The sequence below is a fragment of the Xiphophorus maculatus genome, chromosome 21 (genome assembly GCF_002775205.1).
Source record: "Xiphophorus maculatus strain JP 163 A chromosome 21, X_maculatus-5.0-male, whole genome shotgun sequence".
NCBI lineage: Eukaryota > Metazoa > Chordata > Actinopteri > Cyprinodontiformes > Poeciliidae > Xiphophorus > Xiphophorus maculatus.
In genome coordinates, this window is record NC_036463.1 from 21390328 (window position 1) to 21410339 (window position 20012).

General features: G+C 40.3%; 2 protein-coding genes across 3 annotated transcripts in view; both read left to right on the forward strand.

Moving 5' to 3' along the window:
* Window positions 1-8953, forward strand: part of sspo (SCO-spondin) — an 83796-nt gene extending 74843 nt beyond the window's left edge. The window contains exons 115-118 of the mRNA XM_023326399.1: window positions 1742-1802; window positions 2351-2481; window positions 6596-6746; window positions 8547-8953. Of these exons, the coding sequence (XP_023182167.1) occupies window positions 1742-1802; window positions 2351-2481; window positions 6596-6746; window positions 8547-8569 (366 nt within the window). The 3' untranslated portion in view covers window positions 8570-8953. The remainder of the gene's footprint in view (window positions 1-1741; window positions 1803-2350; window positions 2482-6595; window positions 6747-8546) is intronic.
* A 3417-nt stretch (window positions 8954-12370) lies between these two features.
* The window catches only part of kcnh2 (potassium voltage-gated channel subfamily H member 2), a 203561-nt gene continuing 195919 nt past the window's right edge, over window positions 12371-20012 (forward strand). The window contains exons 1-2 of one of the 2 annotated variants that reach the window (XM_023326467.1): window positions 12371-12385; window positions 13626-13833. In XM_023326467.1, the coding sequence (XP_023182235.1) occupies window positions 13758-13833 (76 nt within the window). In that variant the 5' untranslated portion in view covers window positions 12371-12385; window positions 13626-13757. Of the gene's footprint in view, window positions 12386-13132; window positions 13834-20012 lie in introns of those variants that run through there. The other variant, XM_023326468.1, reaches the window with a different exon arrangement.

A 20012-nucleotide genomic window follows, 5' to 3' on the forward strand; every position in this document is an offset into this window, starting at 1 on the left:
AACAAAAACATGTAATTTGGCCATATCGACATTGGTTGTTTTTTAAAAATGTTAACAGAAGTACTTTTTTCACATCATACGAGTCACATGATCAACAACCAGATGATTACAGGAAGTACTTGTAGGAGGATGATGGTACAGCATGTTTTTTAATGACTTATCGTGTGCACAACTTTTTCCTGTGTGATTCTAATTGCGTTTCTTGATGGAAACATAGCAATTGTGAAATTGTGTTTTTTCACTTTGCGCACATTTGTAATGGAAATGCAGCTACTGTCTGCCTCACACAGAAACAGATAGCCATGCACCCTGACTTTACAACTGATCAAAAATGAACAGTTAATCTAATCCAACCAAACTATTGAAATATAATCTAATATGTTTGGAAAGTTTGAGAAAACACTGAACACTCAGATACAAACTTATGCAAGCAGAGGGAATCTCTGGGATCGTCCTAGCTGAAGGTCAACAAGTTCACCTTTCCAAATCAGGCAAAGTCTTCAACAGTTTTCAGTCCACTAAAACATCTAAGACACATGGGACTGAAATTATGGTTGAAAAATCCCACAACAGGAAGAACACTGACATCAAAACATCCAAACACGTACAGTATGCTGTTGCTGCAAGAAGAAAACCAATGTTGTATGACGATAGTTCTCTAAAATACAAGCAGAGGCTCAATATTTTTATTACTTTAATTTTGATGAGATGATTACGTTTAAGACACAACTAAGAAAAACCTAAAGTAGGCTTTTTTTAAAGTTGGTGGTAGAGTTATAGATTTGAATAAAATGATCTAAAATTGATCAAATGAAAAATTATTGGCAGGTTGGAGGGAAGTTAGGTAAAGCTTTCATCCTATTAATTAAAAATAGAAAATACAAATAACTTCCAAAGTAATTGACATCAGTGATGTGGTCCAAATGTGGTACTGTCACTCTGAACAGAACAAATAATGGGACGTTTGTTGAAGCCTTGATGAATCCTATTCTATTAACTGGATTTTCTTTACCCTTCTGATTATTATTAAATATGCATACAACATAAAAAAAACAATTCCAACGTCAGTGTCTCCCACATTTTGCTTTTAATATACTGTATCTATTTATTTGTATGTAGCTGCATGATATTTAGGCCTGTCACAATAACAGATTTCTGGATAAATTGTTCCAGAAGTTATTGCGATAAATGAAAATATTTTTTGTTTTGAGACTATATTTAAGTAATATGATGGTAATGGCAAAATAATAATGCAAGAGCACATGCTGACAGATCACTACACTTTAAATTCTAATGAACATCTAACATTGGAACTGGAAGACTTTTTAAATATACAATACAAATAAACAAAACAAATCAAATGAATTTTGAAGTCTTTAACAAAATTGTCCTTCAAAATAAGGGCTAGTTGAGACTAAAGCATAAAACTCAAGACTTTTACCATACAGTTTTTGGTAGAAAGAGACAAAAAAGACATAAATGATAAATCATGTCAATGGAAATTATTGAGTTTGCTTTAATTTATCATGTGATTAATTGATTTATTGATTTTTGTGACAGGCCTAATAATATTCTATGACTTCAACATTTATGATATGGAATATTGGTCTTCCTGTGGTTCCGTGGCCCACTGGATTGACCTCAATTTGCAGTTTTTAAAAGTTACACTGTAAAAAATAAAATAAAATCTTCAGTAGACAATTTGAAAACTATGCTAAAGTAATCATCATCTCCTTCTCAGGGGGAAGTGAAAGTGGAGGAACCAGGCAACTGCTGTCCAGTCTGCAGAAAACAGTTCCCAGGTCAGTGCAACATGCAGGAAGTCAGCGCTGTGTCTGGACACGTGGATCATTCTCTTCCTTTCATTGTCATGTTAATCTGTCTCTTAATCGGCACGTCTAATGCTCTGTCTCATCTTTCAACTCTTTGGGAGTTTATATGGATTGCAACACAGAACCAAGCAGATGATGCTAATGTGAAGCAAACTGTTCTAACAAGCACATATTGAAACAGCCTTAATGGTGATGGCCTCCAAAGCACTTCAGTGGATGTGAATGCTCCATTCTTCATTTTCTGAAAGGGTAAAAACCGAGTGCTGCAGTCCCCAATTAGTGAGAGATTACTTTACTTAGCCTACACTGGGGCTTTAATCTGTCTCCCTGCGGAAGAAATGTCACATGCTGTGAGGGCAAGGCAATGTCACTGTGCTCTCTGCTCTTCCTTCCCCTCATACCATCCCTCTGTTTCTTCTTTCTATGCAGAAACTACATAATTCTGTGCTTTTGCTGTGTTTCTTGTCTCTCTGTGTCTCCTTCTCCGCTGTTCTCGTCCTCATCTCTGTTTCCACCAGGTGAGCCTGGGGCGGAGTGCAGGCGCTACGTCGAGGTTCGGAACATCACCAAGGGAAACTGTTGGCTTGACAACGTGGAGGTCAGCTTCTGCAGGGGACGCTGTCTGTCCTGGACTGATGTCATCATGGAGGTATAGCCAGATGAGACGAATACACACACACACACGTATATTGACAATCTTTCTGTGTGAACAAATGACTGTCATACTCACGACTATGAAATTTGATATTATTTAAATGTTATAATGTGGTGAAACCTGCTATAACCTCAAATTTCTCCATTTGGTCTATAAAGCTTGATCACCTCAGGGTTCTTTAGTGTGCTTTTGTAAAATAAAACAAAGTTTAACACATAGATTTTTTAAGCACTCTCCCAAGTTCAAACTAAGTTATCTGATCGACTTGGAACTTAAACATGTCTTCCCAACAAAGGTTCATGATTCATTAATGGATAGATGAGCCATGGGAAACGCATGTACTTATCTTGTTTTTCCTTTCTTCTTGTTTTTGTCTTTTCATCCTTTTAAAACAGCAAACTCATCACTATGGTGACACGAATCTTCCTTGGCATCCACACATTCATAAGCTGATGTTTATTTTATAAAAATAGCTCTGCCAAATGTATCATAATTTCTCCTTACCGTGGCAACCAGGAATTTGAAATGGTGACTAGGCAGCACAGAAAAGTTTTATTTTCATTCACCAAGAGCTGAACTGTTGTCTGGTTTGAGGATGTTTTAATTGGACCATTAAATGGACAACATAAATAAAAGAACGTGTTGTTAGAGTTTGTCTTTTACCAAAACATTGAGTGGTTATTGTTCATTTTAAACAATTAAGTTTGACATTAATTTTGTCCTTTCCCACTGACTCATATTAGATGCCAGCTTTTGATAATTGTTATGTTCCATCCTTATTACATCTGAGAGTTAGTATCCACCCCTGTTTATTGAATCGGCCACAATAACCTGGTGCTTAAACTGGCATAAACTAAAATACCCCATCCTGACAGTTAAAAACTGTTTTTCACACCATTGATCCCAGTATATATGCACTATTCAGTATGGGTGAGCATTGAAAGCTGTTAACACACTTTTAACGTATGACAGGACTTGAGGTTGTTGTTTTTATTGTGTCTTGCTGTAAAATGAAATGCCCATTGGGAATGAATAAAGCTGTTTCTATTTAGCTGGCTTAACTATCTATGTAGCTGTCTAGCTTAGCCCTCTTTCAATCTAACTAGCTTGTCTCAGTGTTTGCAGTTCTCTGCAATGCGAAGCTCGACGTCATTCACAGGTAATATAAATGTATTTATATTTATAAATATACTTATATTACCTTGACATTAACAAAGAGACAGATGAACATGTTCATCTGGGAAATGATGGACAGGAAGAGCCTGACTAAAACTACCTGGATGTCAGACATCATCTGGGTCTTATTACGTGTCACGTACCGCTTTGTTGTGTAACACGTGGGCGAGGTTCCTATAACTCCTTTTGGTAAAATTCTACCACATTTCAAGTCAGTTCGAGTGGTAGATCTGAGTCCAATGTAACAAAATGGCTGTCATAGATTTACTAAGGGGAGATATCCAGGTTTTAGTTGAAGACTATGTAATTCCTGCGATTGAGGAATTTATCCACCAAATTCCAGAGGAAGATTTGGATTTGGCATGGGGACACCTAGATGAGAGCATCAGAGAGAGGACAAAATATCTGCTCCGCTATCTAACGGAGGTCTTATCAGATTTCGTTTTGGACTTAATTGAGAACCGGCAGTACAAATATGGAGACTTAAAAGCCATTTTTGTAAACATGGTTTCTCAGGCTTTTCCCCAGGCTATGGGGATTAAAGAGAACATTCAGGCTGAGTGTGCCTGAAATATTTAAAATGTTTTTCCTAAAGCATCTGATATCGGTGGTTACATCTTCCTTGGATGAGGAAGACCTCACATAGTTGCTCAGGATGGGTCTAGGATTCAGCTCTTTGTTGCAACCTGTTATCAGTATCATCCAGGAACTTATAACGATGAGGCATGAAATTAAAGATCTGAGAATGTCATAAAAAAGAGAGAAAAGACACAATATGGCTTTTTGTGAAGTTGTTGATGTGTAGAGGCATCAGAGAGTCTAAGAAACAGTGACGTGCGGTCAGGGGAGGCAGGTGAGGCAGTGCCTCACCAGCCATCATGGAAAGAAAGAAAATATATAATCATAAAGTAATTTAAATTGTTATATTCATCCGGTGGTTTGTACTAAAAAATATTTATTTTTCATGTAGCTTCACCAATTTCGATTTTTATTTGTTCAAAATCGCTGAAATTTCTTATTTTCCCATTCAAATGCTTGGAAGCGATGCCGGTGAGGCAGCAGCGAGCTCTGCCTCACCTTGGATTGCGCAACCCCTGGCTCTGCGCTGGCTGCTAAGCGGAGAGAGCATGTTGCTGTACGGCAGGGGTGTCAAACTCCAGTCCTCGAGGGCCACTGTCCTGCAACTTTTAGATGTGCCTCTGCTGCACCACACCTGAATAGAATAATTAGGTCGTTAGCAAGGCTGGGAGAACTGATCTACACAAGGAGGAGGTAATTAAGACATTTCATTTCAGTGTTTTGTAGCTGTGGCACATCTAAAAACTGCAGGACTGCGGCCCTTGAGGACTGGAGTTTGACACCTGTGCTGTACGGCGTCAATAAAATGGTTTAAACAAATTTAATATGTGAACTTATTTCCAATAATTTAGCTTATGTATATAATGTACAGTGCTTTTTGTCACCAACTGTGTTTGTGTAACGTGTTTCGTGTAATGAGCGATTATAAACGGCAGAGAACAGGTTCAGGTGAGGCAGGCAGTTCTCTTGCCTCATGGCAGGGGGCGCTCAAGATCCCAGACGTTCGTCTTGTTCACTCCTCAACTGCCGAGTAAGTGACAGCGAGCTAGGCTAAACGATTCGGGAAGCAAGTCAAGTGCAGCGATAGATTTTGTGAGCTACAGTTTGTATGTGTAAGGATGCAGAAGTGAAACATAACCTGTAAACTGCTGTCAATCTATGCATCTATTTGCAAATCTGATTCTGATGACGTCAGTGCCTCACCAGCTATGAACTTCACCGCACGTCACTGCTAAGAAATGTTGCTGTCTTAACTACCTGAAAGAGACACAAGAACGGGTTGTCGACCAAATCTGGGCAAAAGTTGAGGGACAGCAATTTGAAATGGCTTCCAAGTCTGAGCAAAAAGGTTTTCAATGACATGACTAAAACCTTGGGCTGTTCTGCTGGATGGAGGCTGGCTTTCATGGAACATCAGTTAGTCGACAATGTAATCGTGTCATGTCTTGAAAGTTAGCTGAAGAAGCACCAGACAAAAAGAGGCAGCTTTATTACAAGGCTTTTTTCTGATGCTGGCAAAACCTTGACACGCAATTTCAGTAAATAAGGGCCAATAGTGCCATGCCTCTCTGAGCCTCCATCAATCCCAGCCCCAAGAAGAGTCCATATGCTGCATCCGATTCCGACGACAAGGTCCCTTAGCCTTCAGCTAGTCCCAGAGCTTCCAGCTAGCGCAGTCACAACTCATAATATATATGTATATATATAGAACTATTATTATAGTTAATAATAGTTACTACTAATAATAATATAATTAATAATAGCTGTTATTTAACTATTATTATTTTAGTTAAAAGTCCTTTCATCTGGTAAATATACAAATGTTTCTTCATATTTTCACCACTTTTAGCCTTATGAGAAAATGAATTGTCTGCCACATGGTGACATAACTACTTCCAGAACTGGCCCGTATTTGGCATGGACAGATCTGGCCCACGTCTTGCATGCCTTGTATGAACTGTGCCATCATTGCCAGACCTGGCCCGGGTGTAGTTGACATCCAGTTTGCCGTGCCAGAGGTTTGCCAGATGTGCCAGCAGAATGCCAGATCCGGGCCAGGTCGGTCTGCTACGTGGGTAGCTATGTAGCTTATCTATTTAGCTAACTATCTCTTTCTGTCTAGCTAGTGATCTATCTTTCTATCTTTCTATATCTATCTAAATTTGCTCTATTTCTTAATGTTTAGAGAATAGTAAAACACATTTTCACTTGTGCCACCATTCATAGCAAGAAAAGCTAGTGTGACATCACTTTTAGCTACAAAACAAGGGTCCTCTGTTTCAGTCTGGTTCTCATTTTACTACTTTCTTTCTCTCTCTTTTCTGTTGCTTTTCTCCCGCCTCTCCACATGCAGGAGCCCCACCTCCACTCAGAGTGCGAGTGCTGCAGCTACAAGCTGGACCTGGTGGAACCGGTCCGCTTCCTCAACCTGCGGTGTGCGAGCGGAGAAAGTGAGCAGGTCTTCCTACCAGTCATTACCAGCTGCGAGTGCACCAGCTGCCACGGTGAGGAACACTGGGCCGGGGGGATTTGCATATCTGTCTCTCATGTCGGTATGAAAATGAGGCATATGCTAAGACTGTACACAAAAAGACAGATGAGTGCACAGTGCTGACTTCTAGCCAACAACATGCTTTTCAAACAAAAGGGAAAGGTCAGAGATGTTCTCTTGCAGACCATTGTTCTTCATAAAGCCACATTAATTATGTCTTTTCCTCATTTTTTTGAAGAAAGAGAAATTAAAGCTGAGATTAAAAAAAAAAAATCTTGTCATGGGAGGTTACAAAGAAACTGGTGACAAAATGATTTCCTAGATAATAATGTAACTGAAGTATTTAGGTTTAATTTTTTGTGCATAAATTTGATATATTTGTTAATAAAAACCCATTTAGACTAATAAAGAAAATATCTAAGAAAAATGTAAAACGAACTGTTTAGTAGAGGTGTGTCAGATTGCCACATGAAGAAGCTAGGCAAAATGTCATTTGAAATAAAAAAGCTACAATATTGATTTTTCTTTTAAAAACTTTTCAAAGACTTAATTACTACTCAATAATTATATAACTCCACTCATGTTTCAGTCCAATTATCCAGTCAGTGACTCTGGGCTCAAACATAAACATACAGTCACTAGTATTTTCACATATGTAGTAGATGCACATCCACTCAAGTCTCGGTTAAACAGGCGTTAACCTTTGATGCTCCTGAATAGTGAAAGCAGAGCTCCGACCTCTGAAGGAGTTGCATGTTAATCCATTAATCAACCTGGTTAATTGCGTTAGTTAATTGGAAAGCATCACTCTCCATCTCCCACAGCGACTCTGCTGCACACATTACGCCTGACGGCTTCACTTTTAGGGACAATCCGTCTCTAATGCACACACACACACACACACATGCGCAAAAATGAGAGCACATGTACAGCTCTGGAAAACATTAAGAGACCAGTGAAAATGATCAGTTTCTCTGATTTTAAGCAGAAATTTAGTATTTATTTGCAGTAAATGAGAAATGGTCAAAAGATGCAGTGTTTTCAGACCTCAAATAATGCAAAGAAAACAAGTTCATGTTCATTTAGAAACAACAATACTAATGTTTGAACTCAGGAAGAGTTCAGAAATCAATATTTGGTGGGAAAACCAGGAGGTTTTTAATGAGGTTCAGTGCAGTGGGCAGTGGGCTCTTAACTTTTTCCAGAGCTGTTATTGTTCACACACAAACGCACACACACACACCCCAACTTGTATCACTCTATTTGTGTGGACTTGCATTGACTTCCTTTAATTTCTCCTGCCTAACCTTGATCTGAAACTCAAACCTAACCACCTTTGAGTGTAAACCTAACTCAAACCACAATTTATGTTTTTCTGTCACCAAAAGGTCCAAGCATCACCAGTTTTAGGCCATATTTTGCCCTGACCACTGCAGCTTTATTATTTTATTAATTTCTTTATTAAGGAGGATACTACTGCAGTTTTGTTATTTTCTGGAAACATAATGACAAATAAAACACTTTATGTCTCATTTCCTATAGAAGCACGTGTGTGTATTCCTACTCATATTAGGACTTCGTATTGACTTCTGTTTATATTATGCCTGCTCCCAAAATCCCCACTAATCCCACCCAGCACCAGTATATTCTTAATCCTAACCTTAACCTCAATGTGTCCTTCAAGTCCTTCAGGTCTACAAAACAGAAACTGTAGGAAATCATGATGTTATAATCTGTAGGATGGAAATGTTTTTTTGTGTGTGTGAAGCAGCAAAGCCAGCCTGCATCACTTCCCTGTTTCCTCTCTTCACAGGAGGCGACGTATCCAGACGCTGAGCTGAGTTTGTGGCTCAAGTGTGTGTGCGCGTGTGTGGATGAGTGTGTGTCAGGTAGAGTGGGAACAGTCTGAACCCCACGCCGAGCGAAGCAGCATTCTGACAGCCAGCTCTGTGATAAATGGATGTTTCCAGGATGAGCAGATGGATGGACAGACGAGTGAAAGCGGCTCTTGAAGGACACACTGCGCCGCGTAGTTTCAGTCGTAGTTTCAAGTTCTTGCTTTGCAGCTTCTTCTGCCTGTACAATCTCTTTCTACTGCGTGTTTATAGTTTGATCCAAGTATGACCTGTTTACACATTAAGAGATGTTTCATGAGTGCCTTATGTCTGCCTTCAGTCTTCTTGTTTCCAACTGTTGAGCTTATCAATAAAAAAATTTTATTCTGGAAGTTATTTTCCTTGTCCTCCGTTTTTTATTGATTGTCATGACTAGTCACTGACATGAGGAAATTCGAAATATTGAGTGACTCAGCATTTTCTCATTTACTAGTAGGTAGTGTGTCATGGAGCTGTGATGGTTTGTAGAGGTGAAGAACACAGACAGACAGGAAGCAGGCAGAATTTAAAGACAAAAGTGAAAATTTCAAGAAAAAAACCCCCAATAAGAACAACATAAAAGCAAAATAGAACAAGAGGAAACCATCATGATGGTGGTAATAGGGAGGAGAGCAGGAAGTAATAGGAGGATCTGACCAATGAGAAGCCAGACATGTTCGTAACAAAACAGCCTTTTTTTCTTACCGTCTTGCATTAAGTGAGTCTAAACTTTTCCTGCTTTTCATAAATTTGAATTCGCATTACTCCATTCATCCTAACTGAACTGGTTTAACTGAGTTCACAGGCTGCCTTGCTCACACACAGACCTTTAAGCTCCAACTACAAATTTTCCATTGAACTGAGAACAGGGCTTCATGGTGACCGCTGCAAAACATTCACTTTTTTTGTTCTTTTTTTGTTCTTTAGCCACTTTGTAACTAATTTGTTGATGTTCTTGGTTGGAATCTTTCTACATTTTGAAAGCCTCCCGTTTCCCCCAACCTTCAACTTTCTGGCGAATGTCTCGATATTCTACTTCAAAATTTCTACGTATGTTTTTTTTTTTTCCATCTATAAAGTGAAGTGCACCTATCCCTCATGCAGCACAGTACCTGCGCTTCACCGCCAGTCTGCTGGTGTTCTGAGGTAACAGAAGCTGTGCAGAGCTGCTGACGCCCATTAAATTATTTTCCTGTTATTTTCCTTCTGAGATGATCATAACTTTGGTCATCTTTGGATTCAGGAGCAACGTAACGTAACAGAGTGACATTTGAAACTGACTGATAGCAGTGTGAACCCAACCAAGAGCCTGAACATAAACCATGGTGTCATCAGCATACAGATGGAATTAATAAAACATGCTCTGAGCGACTCCATGCAAGGAGATATGTTCATGTTTAGACTTTTATTATCATCATGCCATTGTTTATTTCCTCATATCTTACTGGTTCAGTTCATTCTTGCTGTTTGTGTTTTTGATTTGTTTCATTAAATTTGTGTTTCTTTCTGTTTACTGTTTCTATAGGTTTATTTCTCATTGTCTTTGCTTTTCTTCCCCCTCAGCTTGTTATTCTCCTCTCCCTCCCAGCTGTTAATCATTTGCCTCTACCTGCTCCCTTCCCCAGCTGCATCCACTCACCTGTAATTAGCTCTTCTGGTTCCTTTTGTCAGCTTTTAAGCTCTCTTTTATCTTTCTTCACTCACTAGATCCATCAGTCTGCTGCGCTCTTCCTGGTCTTTCATTTTGGTGCTCCTGTTATTCTTTTCATCTTGTGCAGGGTGTCCAAAGTGCGGCACGAGGGCCATCCGTTGCCCCTTGGCTGTTTCTGTATGGCCAGGCTGAACAGTTGGGTGATGCAGATGAAGATGTTTTTTTTTCCTTTGATTAGAGCAAACTTATTACTGACAATTAAAATTGAACATTTTTATTACAACACAAGGTATTTGTCTTTTAATAATCAAACTTTTAGCTTTCTCTTTAGTTTCATAGTAAACAGAACCACATTTCTCAACTGACTTTTAGTGAGAAACAAAATTTGGAGAACCCAAATCTACTCTGATGTAAATTATTAAACCTCCCTTGAGCTAGAAAGCATTTTTAAAGAGCTGGTGAGCCAAATCCTGTTATTTCTCAGAATTGTTTCAATATTTTTCTATATTTCTTTTTCATCTGCGTTAGAATGAATTTTACAAACTGGACACATTTCTTTAGTAATGGGAAAAACTCTAGATTTTGAATGGACAATGATTTCAACTTTTCTTTATTACAAAAAGATTACTTGTTCAATTGAAATTGTTTGCCTAGCATGTTGTTGAGAAGTGGAAAAAAACAAAACTTTTTTGGGATTTTTAGATGTATTGTTTCTTTGGCCGGTGGATACTTTTGACTTTATTTTGGCCCACATGACAAAGTTTGGACATCACAGTCCTGTGTTGTTGTAGCATCACTGCAAGTTGCTTTTTAGTTTATTATTTAATATCCATCAGCAAACTTAATTCTTTATTTTATTTCTGACTTTAACTCCAACCTCATCACAAGCAGTGGAAGCTCAACCAACTTTCTGATTAATTCAGATAATTATTGAGCACTGATATAATGTGTGTAAAAAATGTCATCCCTTAATTCATTGAGTGATGAGTAAGAAAAAATAGTCAAATGACAGTGTCTTCATGACAAATGTAAATTTCACACTGTTGATCCCAGTATACACACATTATAGAAACAGTGACGACATACTGTATGCTTCAAAGCTGTCACCACCTGATATGTGACAAAATGGCCGTCATGTCCCTGGTTTGAACCTAGATCTGTTTTAGAAGCACTAGATAAGAGAGACTTTAGCAATAAATAAAAACAAAACCCATCATTTCTCTTTCTGCGTCATTGTTTTTTTTTTTATACAGTCTTTAAAAGGCCAAGAACAAAATACATCAGTCGCCTGTCTGAGTCCCACTTTTTTTGTCCATTCAGGTTCAACACAATCTGCTGTTTTTGTTCTCCACTTATGAAAGTTGGCAGCTTTAAGAATTTTTATGTGGATAGTGAAATGTAGCAGGAGCACATCAAGGATCTGTGGGGACCGTTACTCATGTGTGCAGACGGTGTGAACAAAAAAAAAGCGTTACAACCTTGGATCCGTCCATTCTTTGAAAATAAACCATATTTTTTCTTTTCCTCCTCGTTTTCTCTCTCCTCCTCCATCCTTCCCTCCCTGCTTTACTCTTTTCCTGACTAAATAAGGCAGTTGGAAGGAGGGGAAGTTGTCCAGCGGCTCCCGCTGGTTTTTCGCCGCTCGCTGTAACAGGATCACCGACTGATGCATTTTTAATACGCACCAAAATGTCACACTTTGATGGATGGTCTTTCTGCCTGGCAGCAGTTCGTCACGTCCCGCCAGTCCTTCCGAGTCCGATCACAGGAGTGAAAACGGGACAAACAAAAGCAATAGACTAAGATACGGTCTGTGTGGGAGTTAACATCTCAGTCAGATTCAGGATGCACTGAAGGGACAGCAGAACCGTTTCATTCTGTCAATGCGCCTCATCTAAACGCACAGCAATAATTTCCCACTTTACTTGAACGCATCATCTCCAGCGTGACGGAAGGGGGGAACCCCGGCGGTGTGACGTAGCTCAGCAGGCTGAGTGGTGAATCCCCGTCCAGCCCCAGATGAAAGCAGGTGAAAGCCGCGCCGCACAAAACCCGCAATAAAACCACAAAAAAAAAAAAAAAAAAAATCTGGCGCAACGGAGAAGGAGACGCTTCGTTTTTGCGCAGGTGCTTTATCATTTTCTCTCATTTTCGTGAACGATAAAAACCTTTTTATTGTTTTTCTTCCCTCTACATTTGAGAGCATGCATGGCACAGAGCGGAGCAGGGCAGTACAATAGAGAGGAGAAACCGGGGAGGTGGCTTGTGCGTAAACTGCACTTTTTGCGGCTTTAAGAATGAAGGCAGGTGACGCTGCGGAACACCTGGTAACGTCAGGCGTCCGTCTCCAACCTGCTGCTGCAGGTGGAGGAGGAGGAATCCGTCCTATCTGATCTGCCTGGCAGCTGCGCCAACCCGGGCCTTCAGTCCCACCTGAGCGGGCTTCAGATCCGGCCTCTTTCATAGAATTTTCTATCATTCCAAAGCTGTATAATGACACGCGAAGGAGGTTATTTTTAAACCATTCAAATGAATTCCTGTTGTGTTGTTTTGGGGCCTAAGATGTTATCAGGACCGATGAGCGCGCGCGTGGCTTCCCGTCCATCACCATAGGTGTGTGGTGGCTCCGCTCCGATGCGCAAAGGGTTAAAAAAAGAGGCGCAGCTAGAGACACCAGGGGAGTTGAAGTCATCCGGCAGCGCGCACAGCGAGGAGGAGGAGAGATCCACTGAGCACCTTCTAAAACACACACACACACACACACCCCTATATATATATATACACACACACACACACACACACACACACACACACACACACACACACACACACACACACACACACACACACACACATGCAGGACGATTCAAGCTGTCGACCTGCGCGCAGCTGTTTTCCTTTAATGATCACTCCGCTCTTTCCCCCCCTCTGCTGCCAAACACCAGGAGCTTCAGATGTAAAACAAAGAGAAGAAAGAGGAGGTGGAGTGAGTGAGGGAGTGAGAGAGAAATAAATAGAAACGCGCAGCCCAGCGCCTCCAACTATGGCTCCAACGGTGATCATCAGAGAACTCGCCCAGTCCGCCTCCAAGCAGCGGGCTGACTCGCAGGATGAGCGCCGCGCTGCGCTCCTCCGGGTGTGAGAGAAGCATCGGCGGACCAGAGACGGACAGCCGCCCCGCTCCCGGCCTGGAGGCTGGAAGCCGCTCGATCCTCCGCGCGTTACAGCGCGCCTTCTTTCCAGAACTCTCAGATTTTTTTTAAATTATATATATATATATTTATTTTTTTTTTACTCCCAAAACATTCAGGAGTCAGAGCCCACCTGAACACCCGGGAAACTTTGCCTCCCTTCTCCTCCCATCCAGATCGGCTGCCAGTGTGGAGGGGAGCGCAGTGAGCATCGCGCGCTCAGCGGGGCTTGAAGAGCCAAACTCGGTGTGATCTTATCCAAAGAACCCGGAAAGTCTTTAAAAGTCCCGGCGGCCACCGCTGCGAAGATGCCGGTCCGGAGGGGCCATGTGGCCCCGCAGAACACCTTCCTGGATACTATCATCAGGAAATTTGACAGTCAAAGTAAGAGCAGAGTTTATGTTTCCTTCTTCTTTTTATTCCTTCACGAAAACACAGAGCTAATAATTGATTTGTTTCAACATGCTGTTGTCTGATAGCGGCTCTGATGAGGCTCCACTGGAGAGAAATCACTGATGAATATAAAGATTGATATTAACGTGTTAAAAAAGTGTTAAACAACATAAAAATCACTTTTCCTTTAGAGCTGATAACTGTTCAAAATGATTGTAGCGCAAATACATTTAATTAATAGTAAATAAAGTAAGTGAATTCATGAATAAGATCAGAAAAATCCTGATTTTTATATGTAAAACGGTTTTCACAATAATTGCACCTTGAATTCCAAACAGATTTATTCAGCTGATGTGTTGATCAGGTTCCTTTTGCTGTTCAATGACTGATAGAGCCTCATGTTGAGCTCTTTCCCCACAGCCAACTTTACAATGGATTAAAACAGGTGTGTGTGTGGAGGGGGGAGGGGGGGGGGGGGGGTTGGTGGGGAGGTGCGCGTGTGTGTGTGTCCATCTGAGCTTAAGCAGAAATCCTCTGGGTGCGTGGCTGCTTCTCTTCAGCCCTATGGACCCTTGTTGTCTTGTGTTTACTTGATCCCAGTAGTTTATGTTCGGCTTCTGGATGAAAAACTCATTTCCGGTAACTGATTTATTCCAGCTCACTTGGTAAACTTTATTGCTTTCAGTTTTCCGCCCTGACGCGTTGAAGTCATCTGGACTGCCTGCAGGTTTCCCTTCCTCAACATTCCCACTTTGCTCCACAGTTTTAGCTGCAGCTCATGTAAAGCATCAGTTGAGTAACTGTCTTTGTTGTGCTGCTTAATAATCTTTTCTATTGTGGCAACATACAGTATATGTGACCTTGTTTAGAGCCTCAGTTTGTTTCAATCGGCCAACTTTTAACTGCAGACTCGTCTGCAAATTTGGATTTGTTCATGGAAATGTTTCAGAATGACATGTTGCATATATTTCCCTGCACTCGTTATTAAAAAACCCCAAACTTTCTACTGCTTAGTTTAATCTTTTTTGTGGTTCTTGGACTGATAAAAATAAACTTTTAGAATTTTAAATTCATGTAATTTTTAACAGAGAGTTAAAAAGACAGAAGACACTTAAAGAACTTATTTCAATTTCAACCTGATTTTACTGACTTTGATAAATTATTTATATTTACTTACTTTAAAATTTGGTACTGTGTTGCTTTGACTCTCTTGCAATAACTAATATGTTAAAAAACAAGTAAAGCACTTTTAAAATGCTTATGAGACACTATGACAACAAAATTCAATTTAAGGCTAAAGTTATCAAATAAATAGTTTGCAACTGGAATACTTTAATACTTAATGAGTAATATTCTTCTCTCGGGTTCCATTATTCTTTCATTGCAGATCACAGATCAGTTTGACTGGATGGAGCCGCTTGTCCAACATTCATCTCAACAGTTTTTTATCAGGGCAAAATGAAAAGCAAGAAACATCTTGAATTGGCTCAGCAAGGTTGCATTTATTGTGAATTTTCTTGAATTTACTTAAGGTCAAAATTACACATAATTGCCGAATATACAGTATATACATTCCACCGTCGTATATTTGGGTAAATGTCCCCAAGTTGCCAAGACATTTATTGTGTTCCAGAATCGAGATTTGATGTGTCTGAGATCATCGTTCTGTAGGAACAAGTTGAAATTCTCTCTCCATTGTTCCAACCAATAGAATCAATGACTAATTTTTACTGGTGGCAAAACATCCCCACATCATGATGCTACCACTACCATGTTTGATAGCAGAAACATGGCTTTTAGGTTTGACTGCTGTCCAAACAGCTCAATATTTATTGCACTGACTTTGACTAGTCCACATCAGCACATTTGACCTTAAAGAGTTGATTTTACTTTCTTTTCACATTGATAATGTTTCTCAATTAGATAAAGTGACACTGGTGTTTCCAGCATTATTTTTTTTACCCTGATGGTCACTGTTTGGGTCAGGTGGCTGAAACCTTAAAAAAGTTTGGTTTTCCATTGGGACAGCAGCAGGCAAACGTTAAACTCTTGGAGTGAGGCGCAGCTCCTCAGAGCTGCTGCAGCTTCCAAGCTTCTGAGCCTCTGAGCTTCTGTTCCCCCCTTCAGACTAGCCAGCAGCAATTAGCAAACACCTGGTGGAACTTTGCATCAGCTGAGCTCTTTGTAGGAGCTACTTGACAATAGAAAGCTGTTGAAAAATGTTGCTAAAGGGCTAATAGAGGAGCCATGTTGTGATCACTTCCTGAAGGTGGCGTTTCAGAAAGAGCAGGAGTTTCTTAAAGAGACAGTGGCCCAATTTTAAGGCATTGAATTCTGAAGTTACATTTCTTTTAAGTCATATTTGATGTATAAGGCATTTTTATAACAACGGAAGGTAACATATTTGCTTGATAGCATCATTTCATCGCACAATGTGTCTGGAAGGTGCACATTTTAAAATGTTATTAATTTAAAAGATCTAAATTAATAGAAAATTCATGTAACAATGAATGCATAAAACACTATTGCTGCATATGCCTGAGAAAGACAAAGAATATGGTGATTTAATTTTATTTACAGTATTTGAGCTGAGAAATTACACAAAAATATAACACTTTGATATTTTGTTTTGTCTTAGTTTAATGCTTATGTAAAAAAAACGCAAAGGAAAAAATGTTGAATGAGTCCAAATATCCTAGGAAGCCATTTTTCAGACAGTATTCAGATGATGATGTTCAGTGTTTAGTATCAGTTTTGACCCGAAGCTGCGGCTGCGTGTCATGTTACTGTCTTTACTGATAGTTAAAGAAGCAATCTGCTGAACATTAAAATGCTACCGGGCACAGATTCAATTATTTCTGCCTCATTAACTGGATGAAACGCGTTTAAGTAAAAGACTTTTTTAAATTTTTTTTACATATTTTTTTTCTTTGCCCTGACAAAAAGATCTGTAAGCTCCAAATGGAGACAATCAGGATTGGGGGAAGCTGTTTTTCCGAGCTGCTTACTTTGCAGAAAGTCCCTGGAGGTGTGGAGTTTAAGGTCGTCTCCGTTTCGGCGTGCACAGGTGTCGCCCCTCCTCACGTTCCTGCGGCGTGGATGCAAATCATTCATGTTGTTTCCATCTCTGGACGTGTGAGCGGACTGTGAACGTGCCGGAGCGGGCCCCAAAGGCACGATTCCTCCATTAGCTCAGCTCATGCAGAAGATGAGGTCAATGAGGGCGGCGGCGTGAGGGAGGAGAAAGTCAAGTGTGCGCATCAATAAAAGCACATCTAAAACAAGTTTTCATGGCCAGGGTCAACGGTGTCAGGGTCTTTGGATTAAATGTGCGTGATTTGACTGGGACATCTCTAGAAGGAGCCTCTTTTGTGACTGTGGTTGTACTTTAGCAGCTCAGTGGTTGAGCTGTTTAGATTCGGGAGCAATAAGGTGACGTCTCCCTGCGTTAATCAAAGACTCGGCTGCCGAAAAGCTTTCAACAAGGCGTCACAAGTGTCGAGCGTTCTTCAGAGCTGCTGCACGAGTGCAGTCAAGTTGAATAATTCACATTAATCCTGCTGTGTTAATATTTCCTTCATACTGAGCGTGGATAACTCTGTAAAGGTGAACATTTTCTGCTGCTCACCGGAACACTGCGGAGCCACTGAAGTGTGATCAGAGTTTCAGCAAGAAGGTTTCTCTGTAACAGGTTATTGCTTATTGAGAGAGCCACATTTAATACATCCTGGCCCCAGAAAGAATATTTTGGGGAAAAATAGACAAAACTAGTCGATGTGACTTGAGGCAAGTTATGACACCCCAGTCAGTATCCCAGGTCTAGCCTGGTCATTGCCTTCTTGCTCCATTCAACCTAATTTTAGCCTCCCTTCATTGCTCTGTTTATGATTTTTCCCATTGGCTTGAATTCCTCCTGTAGATTTTCTACCAGGCCAATCAGCAGCCAGAAGGAGAAGTTGTGAATGATGACACAGATTTTCTGCGCTGCTTTAGAGTTGTTGTCAGCCTGTAGTTTTAACAATGGCAGTGGAGGAAATGAACAAAGCCGTTCGGTCCGTGTTGGCCACGCCTCCAAATATGGAATTAACATTAACAGTTTACTCGTTCTGATTGGCTCTTCTCTCTTCGCAGTGGAGGATGGTTGTTTACAGTGCGGGTGACTTCTGATTAGCTTCATAGCGTTGAGTTGAACTAGCACATTAAATACGTCACAGACAAACATTAGCCATTGGGGAAAGTTTAAAACTTCAACATAGTCCACTCCTCCAGGAAGCAATCGTTTCTCAATAGTCAAGACCCTCTGTATGAAGAGAAGTGTAGAACAATTTTCTGGTTTTCACCAGCCTAGCCCCGGTCGTCACTGTTGCCTAAATGTCACCTCAATGTCCGTCGTTCAGGGCTTGACCCACAGCAGGCATCATCACTCTCTCCCCATTCAGTTCCTAACAAACTTGTGTGATGAGGCGACCATCGCTTGCCGTTGCTCCATGGGTCAAATCTCTATGAAGAGATTTGAATACACATATCTGGGTATTCAAATCTCTTCACAGTGTCAAGGTGGAGGTCCTTCAATTCTGAGGTCATTGTTCTCAACCACAAAAAGATGGACTGTTCTATCAACAGTCAAGTTGATCAAGGTCAAGTATTTAGCTGCTCATGAGTTATGGCAGAATGGATTGAAACACCTACAGGCTTCTTCTGCTGTAGTGCAGGTGTTAGCTTTGTAACGGACAAAGAACTGAGCCATGGAGACTAGAAGAAGACATAAACTAACCTGGCTAGAAATTACTTAAATGACATTTAAAACTAGATTAAAATCTGCTGCCAAAATTATCATGTCATTTTGTGTAACCTTCTCAAGGAAAATATTTTCATCACTCAAACCATAGCTTAATGTTACTTAAAGGTCCAGTGGAGTTTTTCATCGTTTCCAAATGAGACAAAAAAAAAAAGTAACTTAAATGTCAAGTTTTTAATTAGAGCATGCTTAGAGTGTAAAGCCGGCCGAGTGTTTTAACAGGAGGCTGTGCTGCTGAACGTGTGCCGATTCAATTCCTCTCAGGAAGAGATGTACGATGGACTTTAAAGGTCCTTTTTCTCAGTGATCACTCACTTTCCAGGCAGATGGCTCATCGAGGAGCAATGAGCTGCACAGAAATAAACAAGAAGAACAACTATCCCCTGGTCTGAATCGTATCTATTTCTAACTAAAAGGAAAAAAAAAATGTCAGGAAGTAGAGCTTCCAGACTGAAGCTTATTTATTGATTCCCATATCAATGTTGTGGATCTAGTCATGGTTCAGGTAACAAGACTTTCCAACAAATGTATTTTTAATGCATTACACTACAGCCTCTACATGTTGGACTATGTGTTGATGTTGTGGTGAAGTCTGTTGGCGCACACAGAGAGACGCTCACTGCTTTAACCCTAAACCTCTACAGATGTCTCTATGTAGGTTGTACGCTTAAGGTTGATTGGTAAAATTGATTGGCAACCAGTTAAATTGATTTTGGGGGTGTTGTTAGTGTGTCTTTTTGTCGGCTCTGTGATGAGTTGGTCAACCTGCCACCATATTTCCTTTATCGAATGGATTCCACCCCCAATGAGACCCTCGGTGTGAAAGGGGAACGCAGGAAATGAGGAAGTGCCTCCTTAGAGGAAAAATTATCGTGGCAATAACAAAAACCCACAGCACATCACCAACTAAAAAGTTAATGTGATAGTTCAGAAAACATCTGTGGTCCAAACTGTCATGTAGCATTTATTCAACTTTTACAGCACTGATGTGAGACTTGTCATAATTCTGACGCGGTAAATCCGGATGAATGGATGGCTAAAAATAATAATAAAGAAATTATGAAAGAGGAATGTGTTGGTGAAGTGCATTACAACACAATCCTACCACTGTCGGTTTTGACTTCACATCCAAACAGACTTCTTTACATAAGTTGCAGTCAACAGTTGTGTTTCCATTACAAATGTATGCACAACATTGTTAATATCCTAATAATGTTGAAAAACACAATTTCAGAGTTGAGGTGTTGCACCCATTAAATAAGGAACGCAATTAAAATCACACATAATTAAGCTTGTTCATGTGATAAGTTATTAAAACCATGCAGTGCCATCATCCTCCCACTACTTCCTGTCATCTTCTTCGTGGTTTCCG